Source organism: Haliaeetus albicilla, chromosome 3 (assembly GCF_947461875.1).
Source record: "Haliaeetus albicilla chromosome 3, bHalAlb1.1, whole genome shotgun sequence".
In the NCBI taxonomy this organism is placed as follows: Eukaryota; Metazoa; Chordata; class Aves; order Accipitriformes; family Accipitridae; genus Haliaeetus; species Haliaeetus albicilla.
In genome coordinates, this window is record NC_091485.1 from 20,895,459 (window position 1) to 20,914,218 (window position 18,760).

An 18,760-nucleotide genomic window follows, 5' to 3' on the forward strand; every position below is an offset into this window, starting at 1 on the left:
CTTCATCTCTTTCCAAATGTAAAAAGAACATAACAACATTTGGCCTGTAACATGCTGTTTACAATATACAGTAGTGATAAGCCACAGTCGTACTGTTTTATGAAATATACACAAGTGTCTCCCAGCTAGCTAAAATAAGAAACCCCTCCATTCTAAATTCCAAGTTTAATATAGAGATGCTTAAAAAATATATCCTTTGAGTAATTACAAAACTGATTATTCCAGAGACTTTTTTTCTTTAAAATTGCTCATTTCACAAAACTAGATAATCATTTTGAAAATACGTATTTTATAAGTGTGTATATATATATATACACATACACATCAACTGTTTGCTAGAGCTGGATCATTTCTCTTGCTGGCATTTCCTGTGATCCTATTCTGCAGTGATTCTGTGGGTAGTCAGAAAGTTTTATGAGGATGTGATATTTATTCTCTGGAATATCATATGGCATTTTCTTTTCTTTATTGATACAGATCTAACTAGGCTGGAACAGCACACATCTCTATGCCTTATTTTGTCTGCATCGTGGTATCATCTAGAAATCCCAGTCCAGGCCTGGAACTCTGCTATAGCGGGAACTGCATTACATATTAAATGCCCATGAATACACAAAAGGTGTTCATGATCCTTACAGTCACAATCCAAACATACCTTGAGAGACAACAGGAAGCAAGGTAGGGTTTGAATGAACTGACGAGGCTTGATATAATATATAGCAGCCACAATATGCCAGCTTCCTAGCCATTTCTGAATAATCTTACCTGTCCCTGCTCCACATTATTATTTCCACCATGTTCAGAAAAAAGTCATTGCTGCACTTAAACATGTTTTTAAGTCTGAGACCAGACTTTATTTCTGCACTCTTGGCAGGTGCTATTTAAGAAATTTTTATAACACTACAGCTAATGCTGCCAGCTAACTTTCCATCTAATAAAGTGTTACACACTTATTGATTGACATTTCTCCACGGCTAAATTTCCAATACTAGCTCAGTTTGTTCTGTATCAACAAAATAAAATGAAAACATCATATGATTTCCCAAAAAATAAATAGCACATTCCCATAACACCTTTTGACTACTCACAGAAGTACTGCAGACTGGGAACAGAGGAACTGGCAACAACAGAAATGGTCCAGATTTATCCACTTAGCCTGAGATTAGGCAAAGCTGAATGCAATAAAAGTTGTGTACATAGTACTACTGGCCACGTATGTACCATTACGCCATTAAAGAAAGCTGCTTTTTCTTAACTGCAGGAAATTAAAAAAACCAGCAAAACAATGTAGTTGTAGTTTAATGTAGTTCATCCAGTATAATTGAAGAACTCTTCCTTTCATATAATTTGTTTGCCACACAGTGGGGATGTTAAATTTTCTGTTCCTCTCATGAACATTTTCTCAGACTGGATAAATCCAGTATCTTCCAAATTTTGCATTACATGTAGCACTCCCTGGGGTTAGGGATCCCCTAGTGAGGGTTATGTGGGATACCTGAATAAGGCCAGAGTCTTCAATCTTTACCTCGCACAGCTTTTAAGAGAGCACTGCGAGGCAATGGCTTGCAGGGAGTATGTTTCATTTTTTTCTCCTATGAAACAGGAATAGTTTGAATAACTATAACTCTAACTAGAGGCTTTGATGCATTTTCCAGTGCAGTGTCCTGGCTACAGAGAAACAGAGTTGGTCTCACTCACACATGGACTCTCTTTCTCTCTGTGCCCTACAGACATTTAATTGTTTAATTACAGTCAAGCATGTTGGGAGAATGATAGGTGACTCATCTGGGAAACTGAAATACTGGTCCAAATTGATTCAGATCAAATAGCAACATGAGCTATTGGCTCTCCATCTGAGGTCACAGCTCTGACTGAAGGCTTATTCCAGGAGCCTTGAGCCCATGGTTTGAACCTGAACTGTCTTTGTGAAAGCAGTCCAACAAAGTTTCAGTTTAGCTGAATCAATGTTTTCCAGTAAGAAAGCTGTTTTAGTTTCTAATTTGTGCATTATTCTAAATAAGGGTGATTTGCATCATGGAAATATGAATACCTATTAATCACTCATTCTAAATAGCCCATCTGAGCTTGGGAAGACTAACAAATATGGAATTTATTTTGTAAAAACCATGCTGCCTGTAACATTTCCAACTCAAAAGTCTTAGGTAATTGACTTGTTGGACTAGGTTCTTCATATCAACTTGTAACGCAGAATCAATTTTGATGATGGATGAGAAGTTTAAGATAATTTTATCCCCTTCAGTAGAAGGATCCTTAGGGAATGGACAAAAGAACCTAATTAGTCTTTCCCATTTCTACATTCTAGTTTCATGTTGAGTCAATAATAAGCATCAGGATGTAATAAAATCATCACTACTCTCTAGCTCAAAAATATGAGTTCATTTTGGCTACTTGTTTCTTTTATTTTTCCCCAAGGACCTTATTGTGAAGGAATCTTGCTCACGCTTGTGAGTAAGATATTCAGATGCTCTATTTTTTTAAACTCGTGCTGGGAGTTTAAGTGCATTAACATGAACACTTTACCCAGATGAACAAACAAGATAATTTAGTCTACATTAAAGCATAAGTAAAAGTGCTAGAAAAAACAAATTTGTCATAATTTATTATCCCGATGGGTATCTCATGAGTGAGATATACCACTCACAGTATGTTTTTCTATTTAAGGCTGAAGAACTTCGGTGAATTCATTTCTTCCTCAGTCATAGAAATAGTCAGAATCAAACAAATATTATTCAGATCAAGATACATGTGAAGGTCATTAACAAATAAATGTGTATTGGATGTTTTTCCTTTTAACTTCTGATAATGATGGTAAAAATTAAATATGCATGACAACAGATTTTTTCAGCACTATTATTTATAGTTATTTTTGGGAGCACGTTGGTTATTTTCACCATTTCAAGTAGGAAAGGGCAACACTAAACTTTTAATTCTCTTTTTTTATTATCTTTTATGGGATACTGCAGTATCTGATGTACACTGTAAACAAGGAAAGCCATTTTAACATGCAGAGTGTATTTGTGCTTAGTACAGACACAGTAACATGAGCATGCTTGCAACAGAATGAGATTTAGCAGCAGCAGAAGGAATCTCCATAAAGTCTACATCTGAATATGCAACTGCACGGAATAATACAGATGGATAGGGAAAGAAATTAATCCAATAAGCCTGTATTTTTTTTTTTCCAAAGGCAGTGCTTCAAAATTACCCAGACTGTCATGTGCACTGGTGGCCATACCAATATAGAGATTTCAGTTGCCACCAAAGGATATAGAGAAGAGAAAAGATGACAGGTTTCAAAGATTCAGATATGGTGACAAGGCAAAAAAAAGCTGCCTTATTTGTTACTTGATACGTTCTTATTTGTTTCTGAAATACATTGTTTGTAAATTTGCTACGCTCTTTTTTTTTTCAGCAAATGAGAAGACGAAAAGCCTTCTTACACCTGCTGCCAAGCTTCCTCCAGGCTGCTGAAGAGTGGCTGGAAAATAAACTTCACAGAAAAAAGAGATGCTTCGACTACGTGATTTTCCTGACAAACTGCATTTCTCTGCTCCTTCTTCTACTTTAGCATTAGACTTCACTGATTGACAGGCATGTTAACAGTACTCCATCAAGAGTGCCAGATATTTTCCCCATCAAGTCTAATTTATGGATGATTCTTTACCAAAGATGGAAAACCTATCATCAAACATCAGCTTTTCGTAATTCGCATCCCCCCAAAATACACATGTGTGAGGTACATCTGAACGGCTGATGTTGTGTACCTGTTCCTTGGACAAAAAACAGGTTCTAGTGCATAATCTAGGTAATTAGGAGTCTGAGCAGCAAATACACTAATACATGGTGACCTCCATAATGTTCTTTTCTGAATGCATGTTTGGTTCATAAGGACAGTTTGCTCAGCTCTTGAATTTCAGGAAGATCATAACTTCCTTGTTTGCAGGACATATTTCATAGTCACATTTTTTTAAAAGAGGACAAAAATATTACTTTTGACACAATCTTCTATTGTCCACAATACAACCTTGGAACATTTCCTTTTGCCTGATTCACCTCTGTCTCTTTAATTGCTGTAGTCTCTCATTTCTCTTCTTAATTCTGATATGCAAAAGTCTGTTGTAGCTATTCTAGACTGACTTCACAACAGAGAAATTAAACCAATATCTTGTCTTTGAGACGGAGATCTGTATGTGCTCTGAAGATCTTTATGTCTGATTTCCTGCTGCTCAGTCTTTGCTAGGGAGAGGCTAGAAGGATTGCTTTTTCTTCCTCTGTGGCTTTAACAATGGAATACAGAAAAATCATCAGTTTCTTAAACTGTTGTTTCACAAGCCACATTAACAAGCAAGTGAAAGAACAGCCTGCATGGGATGTGGGAATTTATATTAGCAAATAAATATTATGTAATTATTCACTATTCTTTCTAGAGCTTTTTTGTACTTTCAAAGAATTTCTAAAGGTTTATGAAAGGCAGGCATGTATTTTATGCAAAACACAGTCACACATGTGAAGAAGAATGTAAGTGGCTCTACCTAGTAATGGATCTATCAGCAGTTTTCCAACAATGCTCCTGTTTCACTTGGTCTACACACAAAGATTCAGAGAAGTGACACACTGCAACAGAGCCTAGGCCAACTTTGTATCTATTAGAAAACTATGCTAGCCCTGCATTTACAGCCTTCTACACTGAATGGAAAGCAACAGGGGTGTCTCATTCCCTGTATAGGCAAAACTACCACACGGCTAATTAAGACGGAGACAGAAAAATATAGGAATCATGAAAATGGTGAAAGATAACTGTTCTAACACAGTTATCACTAACATCTCCTGTTATAAACAAAGAGGCAGGCAGAAACTCTGCTATTCTCATGTACCATAAAGTGGCAACTGTTAAAAAGTGTATACCTTGATAGTTAACCAGTTTTTACTACACAAAGTCTCTTTTTGTCCTCAACACTAGTAGAAGTACCAACTTTTAAAAGATGCTCAAATGTCGTAATCGTTACCATCAGCCTTTGGTGGGAAATGGTAGTAAGAGGGCTCTGGTGAATTTGTCATATGGCTTCACAATATAACCTGGAGATATCACTTCCATATGTAGAGGTTCTATTACTTCTGTATGCATTTGGGTGTAGGAAAAAAGTAACTTTGCCACTTGTCACCACTATTGCAAAACAGGTGAAAGACATGTTTCAGAAAGCCTTGCCTATTCAACGTAGTGCTTAAGAATGGGTTTATCTACTTCACTGAAGACAGATGGCTTCAACCACTTTTTTAAGGTTTTGATGATTAAGAAGTAAAGAACAGCATCAAACACAGTTGAATCTTCAAGATTAATACATGTGTATAGAATTCAATCACTTTGTATATATATAAGGAAATCAGCCTGACTACCCTACATCCTGAAAAAATGATAGCATATACAGAGCTGAAAAATTCTCTGAAACTATCTTGCTTTGTTGTTTTTCAATTCTCCCTGAAGTAATTTTGAATGTTAATTTTCACCTGGAGGCTAAAAACATGGCAGCAAAAGTTTCTTTGTAAAGAGAAGTGTGGAGCTTCCACATTGCTGTAGTTCTGACAACTTTTTGCAATATAAAAACAAAAAACATGTCAAGGAAGTTAAGAGTATTATTATTCAAAGCAACATTTCTGCTTCAGATGCCTGAAAGGGAACTTTCAGTTCGAAAGAAAATGTATTTTTGTTTCTGAAAACCCTTATTAAAATGTTCGCACAACATATACAGTCATATGTGGAAGAAAGACACATATTTTGCAGAAAAGAGAAGGAATATGAAAGGGGTTATTACACTGGCAAGTTTATGCTGCTGTAGTGACGACTGTAAACATTTCCCTTGTAAATATTTATTTTCAGAAGTTTACAACTCATACCTAAAAAACTGCTCCTGACTGAAACTTGACTTGATGTATGTCTCCATAATCAGCAATACACAAAGTGAAACAGTTTAGCATCTGCTTTACAATTGGATACAGACAAAAAAGAGGTTTAAAGGCTACACTGGGCTATTATATCTAAAGCTGCTTTACTTTCAAGACTAACTTTTTACAGTCCTTAAGCTATGCTCTGAAGTACTTCCATGAAACATCTTAGATCCGGCTGCTCTGCATGCTGCAGCAAGCAGAAACAATCCAAACTGTGAGGAGTATTCAAAAGTCTGAGATCCACAAATGAAGGTACTTCATATATAAAGACATGCAGCTTGCATGTGAGTGTCTGCTGTTTCACACATGATCGATCTTCTCGAAAACCAGCCCTGGTGGAAATGGCAATGAGTGATGCTGTAGAGCTATGTTAACGTTCATTTGTCACTCGTAGTTTACAGTTGCTGGTGCAGTGGTGGAGGAAGCATTACAAAACCGTTGATAGAGACTTTCTAAAAGAAGCTAAGTCATAGCTCAGTTACCTACCTGAACTTCAGGGGACACAGAACAAGTCAATACAGAAAAGATTAATTTTTCTTGCTTAGAAATCAGGGTGAGACATGCAAGATCAACAACAGTCATCCAATAGTAAGAGCATCCAGCAGTGTGTGTGAGAATAAGTACCGTACAGATATTCAACCTAATGCTCTCTCTAAAGGACTTGGTTAAAATTCATTGATTACCTAACTCCTGGAACCGCCCCCCCCCAGCTGCCAGTAAATTGAACAGATCATACAACAGCTTGATATTCTGCTATAAAAATTTTTAAAAGAATTCTATCCATGGGAACAAGGGATATATAAAACAAAATAGCGAGTTTTAAATTGCACCAGCTTGCTGGTTCTGCATGACCCAATATGCCAGCTTGTGATAAGGGATTCTTTTTAATCATGGTGACTCAGGTGTGGACCCTATCTGTTGATGCCAGTTACAGCAGATCACCAAAAGTCTTTATTAGCTGTAAATTCAGTCTACCACTCACATTATACTTATCACATAAAGGAAAATTGACGTTAATTTTATAATTGAAATTGCACTCTAAATGTATTACTCTTAAAACCTTTTTTGACTATTAGTTGAGAAAGCCTCAATTAGGTAAGTCTTTTAAAAAATGTTTCTCCTCCTAAATCGAACTAGCAGCAGGATGCTATGTATGCCAAGGTGGAAAGATGCCAGTCTGTATGTCAAACTCTGGTTAATATGGAAGACAGTACCACTTTAATAAACAGGTTATTATGCAGCTCCCAGCTCTGTTAAAAGAAGATTGGTAGTCTACTACAAACTGATTAAATTTGCCACTTCCTCACTTCAAAAAATTTTATTTGCTCATTAACACTCGATATGTTGAATGCAGCTTAAGAAGAACACAGGAAAATTAAATATCAATCATTCTCACTCCTCAGAGATCTAAAACTGACTCACATAATGATATTTTCCTTCAAAGAACAATAGGCATGTGCACCTGTGAAAGTTGCGGTGGAGGAGAAAAAGGAGAATGGGAAAAGTTATTTAAAGACTAATGTAAAGTAGACGTCAAGGGAATTAAATATGCAGCTTAACTATCGTGCTGCACTGATGTGTTTATACATATCCATAAGAAAGTGTATTCTAAAACAGAGCATGAACATCGTTGGCTATACTGCAGGCTGTGGCTCATGACAAGCTTACTAGTAAGGAAGACATATAGAGGTATAGTCCGTTTGACATGTGAAACAAAAGTCTTTCCTTTCATAGTTAATATAGAGCCTTAAACGAGTTTTAGAGATTATTCCCAGTCATCTTATTACCTTTGCAAAAGACAGAGACTGCATCTTACTGGAACTGTTACTGTTGTGCAAAGGCCTTGTCAGAAAGCTGAGATACTGGAGATTAATACTAACTAGTCCTTACACAGCTGCATCTATCAGGACATTGCAGAAAACTGTAAAAATCAGATGTGTATTTTTAACCCTATTCTGCAGATGGGAAAGCTGAGACAGAGGAAGGAAAAGAAACTTTGTTGTGATTCTTCATCAGGCCAGGGAGAGCCAGGGGGAATACATAAACAAACCTCTTAGGATCAGTGCTCTTCGTTCCTCCAAAAAGGAGATACAAATCTCCTTCCCAACTGGCCTTAAAAAATGAGATGATAAGATGTAATCCACCAAAAAACTCACAGCCAGATTATTTTGAATTTGCTGTAAATCATATGCCCATTTTAAAATGAATTTTACATTCTTCAGAGAGTCAGTTTCTCACTCACTGCACCATGGGAAGGGTTAGGCATCCCTGTGTGCACTTAGCTGCACCTACACAGAAGAAACTGACGGGACATGGCCCAAAGAATGACAGCTGAAGTAGTCATATATCCTTTACATCTTGGAAGAAGACTTGTTTCTACTCCTCTTATTCTCCTTCTTGACTAGGTACTTCTTGACACCATATCAGGAAAAAAGTGTGGCAAAGAAACTTTTGGGACTTCCTAGTGGATCTGGTACATGGACTTTCAGTATATTACTCATACATTATAACACACTTGGCTTTAAGAGCTGAAAGTACAAAAACCTCAAGCTTGGTATTTGCTATTCAAGTAATATGATGAGTGATAAAGCTGCATTGAAACTTGCTTCAGATAGGGATCTTATATGTCTATCAGAAAGCTGTCAGGGAGATCTTCTGGTGAACCTCCTGATGAAAACGACTGTATTACAAACTGCAAGTAAAATGCCAACTGTATCTTTTTATTTTAGGATTCAATTAAAGGTGAAAACCAACAGTGTCATTAGCTAAAGGTTAAATGGAACAATCTATTTCTTCTCAGAAGAGGAGGGTGTAAAATCCCAAAGGGAATTAAGCAAATGCTGCATTTTTGTCCTAGTTTTCCTGTCTGGCTCATCTGTAGAAAGACTGTGGACTAAAGAATGTGGTGGGTGGGTAGCAGAAGTGGAAGAAGCAGCACATTTAAATGGCTTATATTCTAAGATTACAAATTCTAATTCTGGTCTAAAAGTGTAATATTGACAGTAGTGAGGCAGTTCTAGAAGTAAGATCTGCATCCTGCCCCACTGGCACCTGACACAAAGTAGCACTCATTTGGTACTGTTGAGAGCTGAAATACAGAAAGGCAGAGATATGAAGTCTCCCACTGGTAGAAGTAGAGACTGGAGGCTGCACATTTTGGGTTACTTAGGGAACAACTGAACTCACAGTAAGAGCTCTTATTTGACATGGCCAACATTTTCTCTGAGCAATAAAGCCAACACACGGTAAGATTATTTTGAGTATATTATACTCAGTACTCCAGCTGGCTCTCTTAAAAGGTTGGGCATGTGTTGAAATAATGTACGTGGGTGTAGCTCAACTTCTTCAGATCCACAGGCAAAGGCAGGAAGCTCTGTCAAAGAATACTTATTACAGAGAAGGTTCCCTCTAAGCAGTGGAGGAGCAATCAAATTTTCACATGTATGCTATCCAAGCATAGGCAGGAGACTGGCATATTGTTCAATATTATGATTAAGCAGTCACAGAAGACTCATCTTTCCCACTTGTTCCAGCTTTGAACTTGACCAAAAAATAAATAAGAGCTGCATCAGAATGGGCAAATTATGTCTTTGAAGACAAGTACAAATTGAAAATTAATTCATGTGTTGACAAAGGAATAAGTTCTCGTTCACAAGCAAGCTTTTAAACAATGGCCTGTAAAATTGCCTCTCTAGATCTCTGCAAGTGCAATATGTCTTTGGGTCCTCTACTAAAACTTGCTAACTGAAGTGTTTTGTATTTTAAGGACTTGAAGCCTAGTTATCATTGAACAATTAAGAGAACATACATTTTCATGACACTGTTGTCTCTCTGAAAAGTTTATTGAATATTTGTACCATGACTTATTTCTTTTTTCATTAGTAACAACATGGTGAGTAACGTCTGCCAAAAAGCATGTATTTTGCTTTTCTACTCAAAACCTATTTGAACATGAAGGTAGAGGACTGCTTACTTGACATACCTGAAAATTAGATAATAATTCAGTTTGCTTGCTTCTACCTAAGTGATTGAGCCTACTCCATCCTGGATATTGACTATGGCAAGAATGCATATTAAAGAGCATAAACTGTAATCCAAGTACCAAAGCCTCTTAGCCTCACATAACCAAAAGAAAGGGTGATAAACTTACCTTGTGTAGCAATGTAGTGATTTGGTCTATGATAACCCTAAAATAAATTGAAAAAAATATAAGCAATATGCACTGCAACTATGTTGTTATGAGTGAAACTTCATTTAGAGTAGTATTCAGTAAAAATCACAACAATACAGATAATGTATTAGATGCAAAAGTTCTTTCCAGTGGGGAAAGGGCAAGGGAGAAGGGGAAAAAGAAGCAAATGTGTTTTCTGCAAGATACTTAAGTGTTGTACAACAGGGGACAGAAGTAATATGTTCTTTCAGTCCCTTGTTGGCTCTGCTGAAAATGAACAGCATGAAATCCTCTCTAGCACTTGCAGCTAATGGCATGAGATGCTCATGGAGGCTGAGATATACCTCCAAGCTATTGCTATTGAGTGCAAAGCCTATCCCTTTTTTAACAGGTAAAGAATGCTAGATTTGCATTCAGCCTAGGGAAGGGTGGGGGGATGTTCATTCTGTCCACTGTGATTTGTTTATGTTTTATTTCTGAACAGTAAAAAGGAGGGCAAATTCTTTGACTAAATGGTTTTGTATGAATACACTTGTTCAAATCTAAATAGGAAGAACATGAAAGTGAATTTAAATCTAGGTCCCCAATGTGAACACTCTCTTTCCTTTCATGACAGATTACTCCCTTCAGAGTTTAGTGAGACGTGTAACTAAATGTATTTCCATATGTGCCTTTACCTCTTGGTGACTGTGCTATTCTTTCAAACAGCAAGGGACTGAGCAGAAATCTGAGCTTAACTTAATGGCTCTTGAACACGCTAATAAACTTTGATAGGAGGAGATATCTTCAGAAAGTTACAACTTCAGATTGTTACAAATGAAGTACCTACTTTTTTTGTATAGCTCTAGTTCCTCCATACTCTGAGAAAAACATCTGTTATGATCCTGTTTCATACTGGTGATTAAACTTGAACTGCAAATTGTGACACCATTTTTCAAAGATGCCACTGCTGAACAAGAAATCTTTAGCAGACACAGTTTCCTATGAAACAACACTTGTTTTACTTAGCCTAACAACTAGCACACCATGTAAACAATAAAATTATTCTTTGCTATCCATAGATTTCTGCCTTTAGATAGTATTGACTTTCTAATGATTTTCAATTCTACTTTCGAGTTCATTCTTTCAACCAAACCCACCTTGTCTCTTAAAGAATTTATTCTAATGTAAAACATTAAGTTAACATGATGCAGAATGAACAAAGAAGCCACCTTCAATAATTAAGCAGCCTACATATTTAATGAAATGTCTTGCTTGCATTAGAAGTACTGGTTAACAGCTGCAGAATATACTTTGAAGGAGACTTAAAAGTGCAGAGATGACAAGAGATTGCAAATCTCTGCATTAGGCATTACAGAGTTTTGTCACGTTAATATGCAAACAACATTCTTTTAAATGTGGAATGATGCCAAGCTGTTGACAGAAAGTGAAAATAACATTTTGTTAGCCCATATAAGCACCAGCAGGCAAAGTAGCCATACAGTGCTGCTGGCAAGGTTTCAGTCTAGTTGCAGTTAGATGAAATGACTCCTTTCATTTCCTTATTGACAAAACCTTTGAGGGTTTTTTTTTCCTTTAGTGTATTCCTAGCTTCCAAAGATAGTATTTTCCAACAATGTTTAGCAGCTGCTATTAGCTGTGATATCTATTACAAATTATGAATAATGTGAGAATAGTAAGACCTTCCTCTTTGACTGAACACAATGTTAAGTTTGTTGACTACATCAGTATACGCACATCAATATAATTTCCATTGATGTAATCGGAACTTGTTTCTCCTTCAATGGGCTGTAATCTCACTCGAGAATGATCATCTGAAATGGGAACAATGGAGAGAGAAAAAAAGCAATTACAGATACATTCAGTAACAACTTCATCAAAATACTACTTTTAAACCAAACTAACCCTCAGCATTTGCAAGTTCATGCTTGTTTTGCTGTCCATGCAAACATTGTATCTACATTTAATCCTCATTTCATTCATAAGGCTTTCCAAATTCCCTCTGATTTTCAGTCTGCCTTAAATATTTCTAATATGAAATCCATTGCAATTACATTTTTTGCCTTGACACCCTCCCCTCCTTCTGTCAATAAAATAAATAATATTAAGTTGTCAAAGGTTTAGACATTTAGAAATGCTTCTGCCAGTACTCAAAATAAGCTGAAGTCATTCTACAAGACATACTGCCACCTCACAGTTTCTGAAAGAAACTCACTATGTTTTCAGTAAGGGAGAAAGCAAAATAATGACAAAACCCAAGCAGTCAGATAATGGCTTTGTCACTGAATTTTGCTCTACTGTGGCCATCTATATCTGTCCAGGAATGTGCAAACACTCTCAACTCTATTTTCCAAATTCCAATCCAAAACACCATGGCATGAATTCGTTTCTTGTCAGCTGCCTCATTTTCTTTATGATACCACAGCAGTGACTAAGAATTGCTAGAGGCTAGATCCCCCCCCAAAAAAGAATTTCTGTATGCTGGTAGGGCTTTTCCTTCTTTAAGATTTTGCATGCTCCTCTTGATTCTCTTGGTTCAAAAGCAACAAATCACAACGGCTTTTCCAGAATGCTGCACAAGTTGTTGATAAAACAATTTGAGGGTATCATCTCAAGGATGGAGAGATGGTAAATAGCCACTTTATTGCTGCTTTGTTTACAAATTGCTCTTGCTAATTAGATACCTGTGTATTATCGTTTGTGAATGCTGACTGCTAGCTGAGCTAGCATTACTTGCAGCTGATGACAGACCTTCATGACTGTCATTATTTTGTTGTAAATGTAAATAAGCATTAGAGCACCTGAAACTTGCCACCCATGTTCTGAATAGCTATTTTTTCAGCTTTAAAAATCCTAAAAGATAACATATGAATGAAAGAACATGAAATGGCTTAAAAACCCAACTTCATCATAAGTAGCACAATATTGGCCCACATTATGGGGGAGGAAGGAGAGGGCAAGTGGTTCTTAAAATAAGAGATTTTCAAATGCCTGAGTAGGAAAGGAAGAGGCAAATTCTTTATTTCACCCTCTTTTATGCTCAGGGACTTATGCTTTTTACGTCTCAGGGACTAGAGATCTCAGAGCCTCATTTGCTTCCCTGGGATTCCCTTGGGAGAGAGAAAGGGCACAGTTTTAAACCAAATATAGTAAATCAGAATTAATTAAAATTCCAGCTCTAGGTTCCATACAGCTCTTATTTTGCTATTTTCTTGTGATTATTTCACCCAACAGCCTTCAAGAATGAGTTTTTCCAAACATGTTGGAACATTCAAATCAATTATGTTCATCAGGTCAGCCTTTTCAGCCTCTTTATTCACTTTTCCAAGACTAAACATTTATAGAGATGTGACTCTCCATTACATAACCCATGCTGGTCTGACCCTACCAAGCTATGTTTATCCAAGTGTTGTGCTATTCTCTGCTTAATTAAACTATTTATCGGTTTCTTCAGAACAGAGGTTTAGCTCACAGGGCCTTAATTCTAAAAATCCATCTTACTTAAGAAACATACTGCATTAGGAATTTTCTAAGGTGCAGACACAGCTGCTGCTTTTACAATTTCGGGACCTGATCCAACTTCCACTGAAGTCAGCAGACTCCAGAAGTCAAGCTTGCTTGGACTCATGGTATGCCTTCATCTACATTTTCATGATTTCCTGCATCATTGCCTTAAAAGCATTATCACCAGGACAACTCAGGCTAGTAAAGATCTCCACTTTTATATTTCTTGAATTACTTAGGGCAGGATTCAGTTGTCTAAGCACAAGCATCTCATGCCACTTTATATACCCCGGGATATACTGCCTAGCCTTCAGCTGCCACTATGGAATAACACAAGTCTGTCATGTGTACTGTGTCACATTTATTGGTCCTGCACAAATGTCCTAGGTCACCTGAAATGGCACTACATGTCTGTGTTTAGGCAACCGAATCCCGCCTTTGATGACTTGCACAGCAATGAGTTCCATACTAGGCAAAACAAGCTTAAATTTCCCACTAAGGAACATCTTAAAAATATAATGTCCTGTCATTTCTTTTAGACTGATTTATACAATTGAATAATATGCAGTCGTATCTTTTCTTTACCTTTCCTGTTATTTCGTTATTTTCTTTATTTACTCCATTCTTTCCTTGCAATGATTCTTGCTTTGGATTGGGCAAAACTAAATAAGTTACTTCATACCTATACCTTCATATCGTCTTTTTGCCCTTTTTTCTTCTCACATGCATTCTTTCTAGTACTGCATTCTCAGCTAAGTTTCTGGGAATTCTGGAGGTAATGGACTGCTCAGTACCCATTTATTTGCAGTGGAGCTGGAGTGACTCCCTTTTTTAATTGCTTTGAAGACTCTAGTTAACTCCTTACTGCATGGCAACACTTCTTAATCTGAAAAAATTCTTTAGTCAACAAAAGAAGTGTTACTGTGTCTATGCCTGTGCTTACGTCAAGTAGATTTAAACCCAAGAGGTACACAAGCCATATATTCTTCCAACATGTATGCTGATTCTTAAATAGCCTCTAGGTTAACTGTCTAGATTTTTAGGGTATTTTTTTCCTCTATACTTCAGCTGCTCTTGACAATTTTTGTAGCTTTTAAATACTCTCTTCTCCACCTCATTGTTATTTTGATACACTTCTATCAGGAGATCAAACTTAACTTCACACTGATCACTCAAGCTTTCAAAATTAGTTATGTTAGAATCTATTTTCTTTGTAGAAAATGGTAATAGATAATGAATATTTTATTCTTGCTCCCCTCATGTCACCTACAACATGTATATGCCAGCCTGCAGACTGTGATCTCAAACAAGCCCCTTGAGTAGCTGGTTGATTAGCATGCCTAGCCAATGACCCTTTCTTGGGATGTGTCCTGCTGATTCTTTGCAAATCAAGCCTTTTATAAATGTCTCATCTAAAATCTTTAGCTGCTTTTAAAAGCTGTGATCGATATTCTCATTTAGTCAGTATTGAGTTAGGTAAAAATAAGTACAAATGCCCTCCCATTCCAAAATTACCTCAAGATATCTCCTGAGGAAAAACCAATAGATTTTACCAAAATCCATGCATAACCCTACACAATTACAGCAGAAACAGAGTTTTTCTTAGGTAAAAAAAGATTAATTTAGCAGATTCATGCCGGTTTTAGTTCCTAATGAGAAAACACAAAGCTTTTTGTGTTCAGTAAAGAAGGAGCATGTTTTCTGTGGGTGACTGGACTGTGATCATGATTCAGCTTGTTGATACAGTGGCTCACAAGTTGTAGCCACTTTCATACAGTGGTGTTGTGGTTTAACCCCAGCCAGCAACTAAGCACCAACGCAGCCACTCACTCACTTCCCCTCCACCCAGTGGGACTGGGGAGAGAATCAGAAGGAAAAAGGTAAAACTCATGGATTAAGATAAGAACAGTTTAATAGAACAGAAGATAATAATAACAATAATAAAATGACAGTAATAATAAAAGGATTGGAATATACAAAACAAGTGATGCACAATGCAACTGGTCACCACCCACTGACTGAAGCCCAGGTAGTTCCCGATCAGCGAACTCCCCGAGGCCAACTCCCCCCGGTTTATATACTGGGCATGATGTCACATGGTCTGGAATACCCCTTTGGCCAGCTTGGGTCAGCTGCCCTGGCTGTGTCCCCTTCCAACTTCTTGTGCCCCTCCAGCCTTTTTGCTGGCTGGGCATGAGAAGCTGAAAAATCCTTGACTTAGTATAGACATTACTTAGCAACAACTGAAAACATCAGTGTGTTATCAACATTCTTCTCGTACTTCTCATACCCAAAACATAACACTATGCCAGCTACTAGAAAGAAAATTAACTCTATCTCAGCTGAAACCAGGACAAGTGGATAGGGCACGCTTGTAGCCAATTAAACACACATCACTTGGGTAATGTAAAGTATATCACCATTTTGACAAGCTCCTGCAATGCTGGCCGCTTGGTGCTATTTTTTTAGTTCCCTCAGAGAACAATAATGACTACAAGCAATAATGTAACAGTAGTATCTTGGGGAAAATTTAAAAAAAGAGGATAAATGGATGGAAAAAAATTGCATTAAATGCTTTACAGAAAAAAATATACATTTCATTATAATCATGTACCTATAGTCAGTGGCATCTGAACTATCACATTTTAAGTCTTTAAACACAGCATAAAAGGGCAATTTAGTAAAATGCTTTTCACCTAAAGCAAAGACTTTATACAACTATCTGGGACAAATTTTCAGAAGTGGACCACTAAAATTGTACTCTCAGGCTCTGCGACAAGCGATCATTTATCCAGCAGAAAAACACACAAAATAATTAAACAGTTAACTACCCTATTTGCATACATATATTTAGCAGACGACAAACTGTGGGCAGTTTCAGCCTCTCTTTTAAGATACTGCCTTTAACTCTAATGGATTTTAATTTTAACTTGTTATCTGTGTTTTCACAGACACATAAATAGGAAGTGTTATTGATAACAACTCCATCCAACTCTTTCCCTTTGCTAAATACTGAGGACATTAAAAGTAAATTGACATCTAAATGATCTGAGTTATATTTGCCCTCTCAGAAAGCCTTCAGTATCACTTGTAATTGCCATTGATTTGTGTGTCTAATATCTTTTACTTGTTTTCCCTTGGCTACTCATCACTTCATTACCTCAGACATATAGCACTAGCAGTCTTCTGTTTTCTTCAACCAAAGGGTGTCAAAGTGTAAGGTGATGCCTAACATGACATTAAAGAGGGGACTGACAACACTAAACCTGGCTAAAAGAGAATATCTATTGTCATACGTTGGGACTGGAAACAAAATTTCACAAAGGAAGGACAAACATGTAGCTTTTTGGTATTCTTATTTATGCCTTCAGTATTTTTACTTAAATGATAGTAGTCATCTAATGTATTGCTACATCCTCACAAAATAACAAGTTTGTTACACCTTAAAGATTGCTTGGAGGGAAACAAGCAAAACCACATCTAGCTAACTTATCTTCTTTTGCATATGCTCCAGCCCATCATGATATTCACATTTCCCTAGAAGATTCAATTTCCTTTTTCAGTAAGTAGCACAGTATACATCCAAAATACGCAGCAATACTATCATGTCCATTCAGAATGATGTGGCAGATAGCATCTCTTGCTTACCTTGCCTCTGCCTTCGCAAGCATTTCCTGTGGGTTCTCCTTCTGCAGCAAGTTACAGAGCTGTTTTCTCTTTGTAGACTGTCTCAGCCCAGCTGGGCCACAGTGATATAAGGGCCTATTCACATCACCTACTGTAGGTTACTAAGTTAGGAGCTGGTCTCTCTAGACTTGTTATGCAAGCACTGCAGAGAAGACCTCCTGAGGTGGTGATTCAGAAGCATTCAAATGGGCTCTACTTCTGAATAATTTCTCTAGAAGAGCTGTCCTTCTCTCTGTCAAGTCCATGTGATTCGCTGATGAGGAAACTTAGCTAGATCTGTGCCTGGACAAGCACCTAGATTAGGTGCTGAAGTTAGGCAGTGTAAATACGCACTACATACTCCTTCCATAGGTCCTCCAAATGTTCAGACAATCAGTACTGTTTATTCTTCCATGCTGTCCCATGTACCTAGGGTTATACATGAATTCTAAATTCCAGCAGTATCATTAAATGATCTCTCCCTAAAGGCCATAATTCATTTTCATGCTTACAAAACTTCTGACATGCTGTGACCACTGCTTTTTTCTCTGCTTATACCTGTTTCATGGTTTTCTGGCTAGCTGGTAGAAACACACATGCTTCATATCTTAAACTTAGATTCTGAAGGAACAATCAGGGAAGGGATCATCTACATACACAATGGGAACTTACCCTTTAAGTGCAACAATACCAGTGTGTAAACAATAATATAGTTTTACCAAACTTGTTATATTTTCTGCCCCCATGTTCATATGCAGCATCTCTTGCCACGTTTTGCAATCTCACAATGCCAGATATAGGGGTCATTCACCAAAGCATGCTATCACCTCCTCAAGTTATTTGATTATTAGTACATCTAATCTTTATCAAGCTTGGCATTTTTAAGTAAAACATACAGATTCTGTTTTTTTCCTTAGAGTCCATCTAGCATTAAGAGGGTAAGTCAGGATAGCTGTCACTGTTATTAAGGAATACTTAAGCAGCAGTATTGTCCACTCCTACAATATACAGAACCCAATATCAAGGTACCAATACAACCATGGGTACTCTCTCACTAAGCTGCCACAAGCAGTCTGGGAGCTGTTAGAGCTGAGTACTGGTTAAAGGTGTCATTCTCCATTAGCCAAACATTGATTACAGGACTGAAGGTATACAGAGGGCTAGTTGAGAAAATGCATTAAATCTGACAGTTTTCTCAAAAAAAAAAAAAAAGTAACATCTTCCCTCACTTTTATCTTCCTCATTAGAGAAGAGGAATATAAGCCTGATGTGAGCACAGGGCTGATGGTCATTCTTATCCAGTTCTGAAGGGAAGTTAACACAGTGGACAATTATGTTGTCAACACTTACATGCAATGATATTCCCATATCTATTTTTCATTCTGTTCTCATCTTTCTTAGCGGAATCCCATGGTGCAGACTGTCCTTCAAAGAAACTCTAAAGAAGGAAAGAAA

General features: G+C 37.2%; 1 protein-coding gene across 12 annotated transcripts in view; it reads right to left on the reverse strand.

Moving 5' to 3' along the window:
• PTPRM (protein tyrosine phosphatase receptor type M) overlaps window positions 1-18,760 on the reverse strand; it is a 500,309-nt gene that overhangs the window by 43,237 nt on the left and 438,312 nt on the right. For all 12 annotated transcript variants that reach the window (XM_069779033.1, XM_069779028.1, XM_069779026.1 and 9 more), the window contains 3 exons: window positions 18,656-18,743; window positions 11,873-11,949; window positions 10,115-10,151 (listed from right to left, as the gene is read on the reverse strand). In XM_069779033.1, coding sequence (XP_069635134.1) covers window positions 10,115-10,151; window positions 11,873-11,949; window positions 18,656-18,743 — 202 coding nt within the window. The remainder of the gene's footprint in view (window positions 1-10,114; window positions 10,152-11,872; window positions 11,950-18,655; window positions 18,744-18,760) is intronic.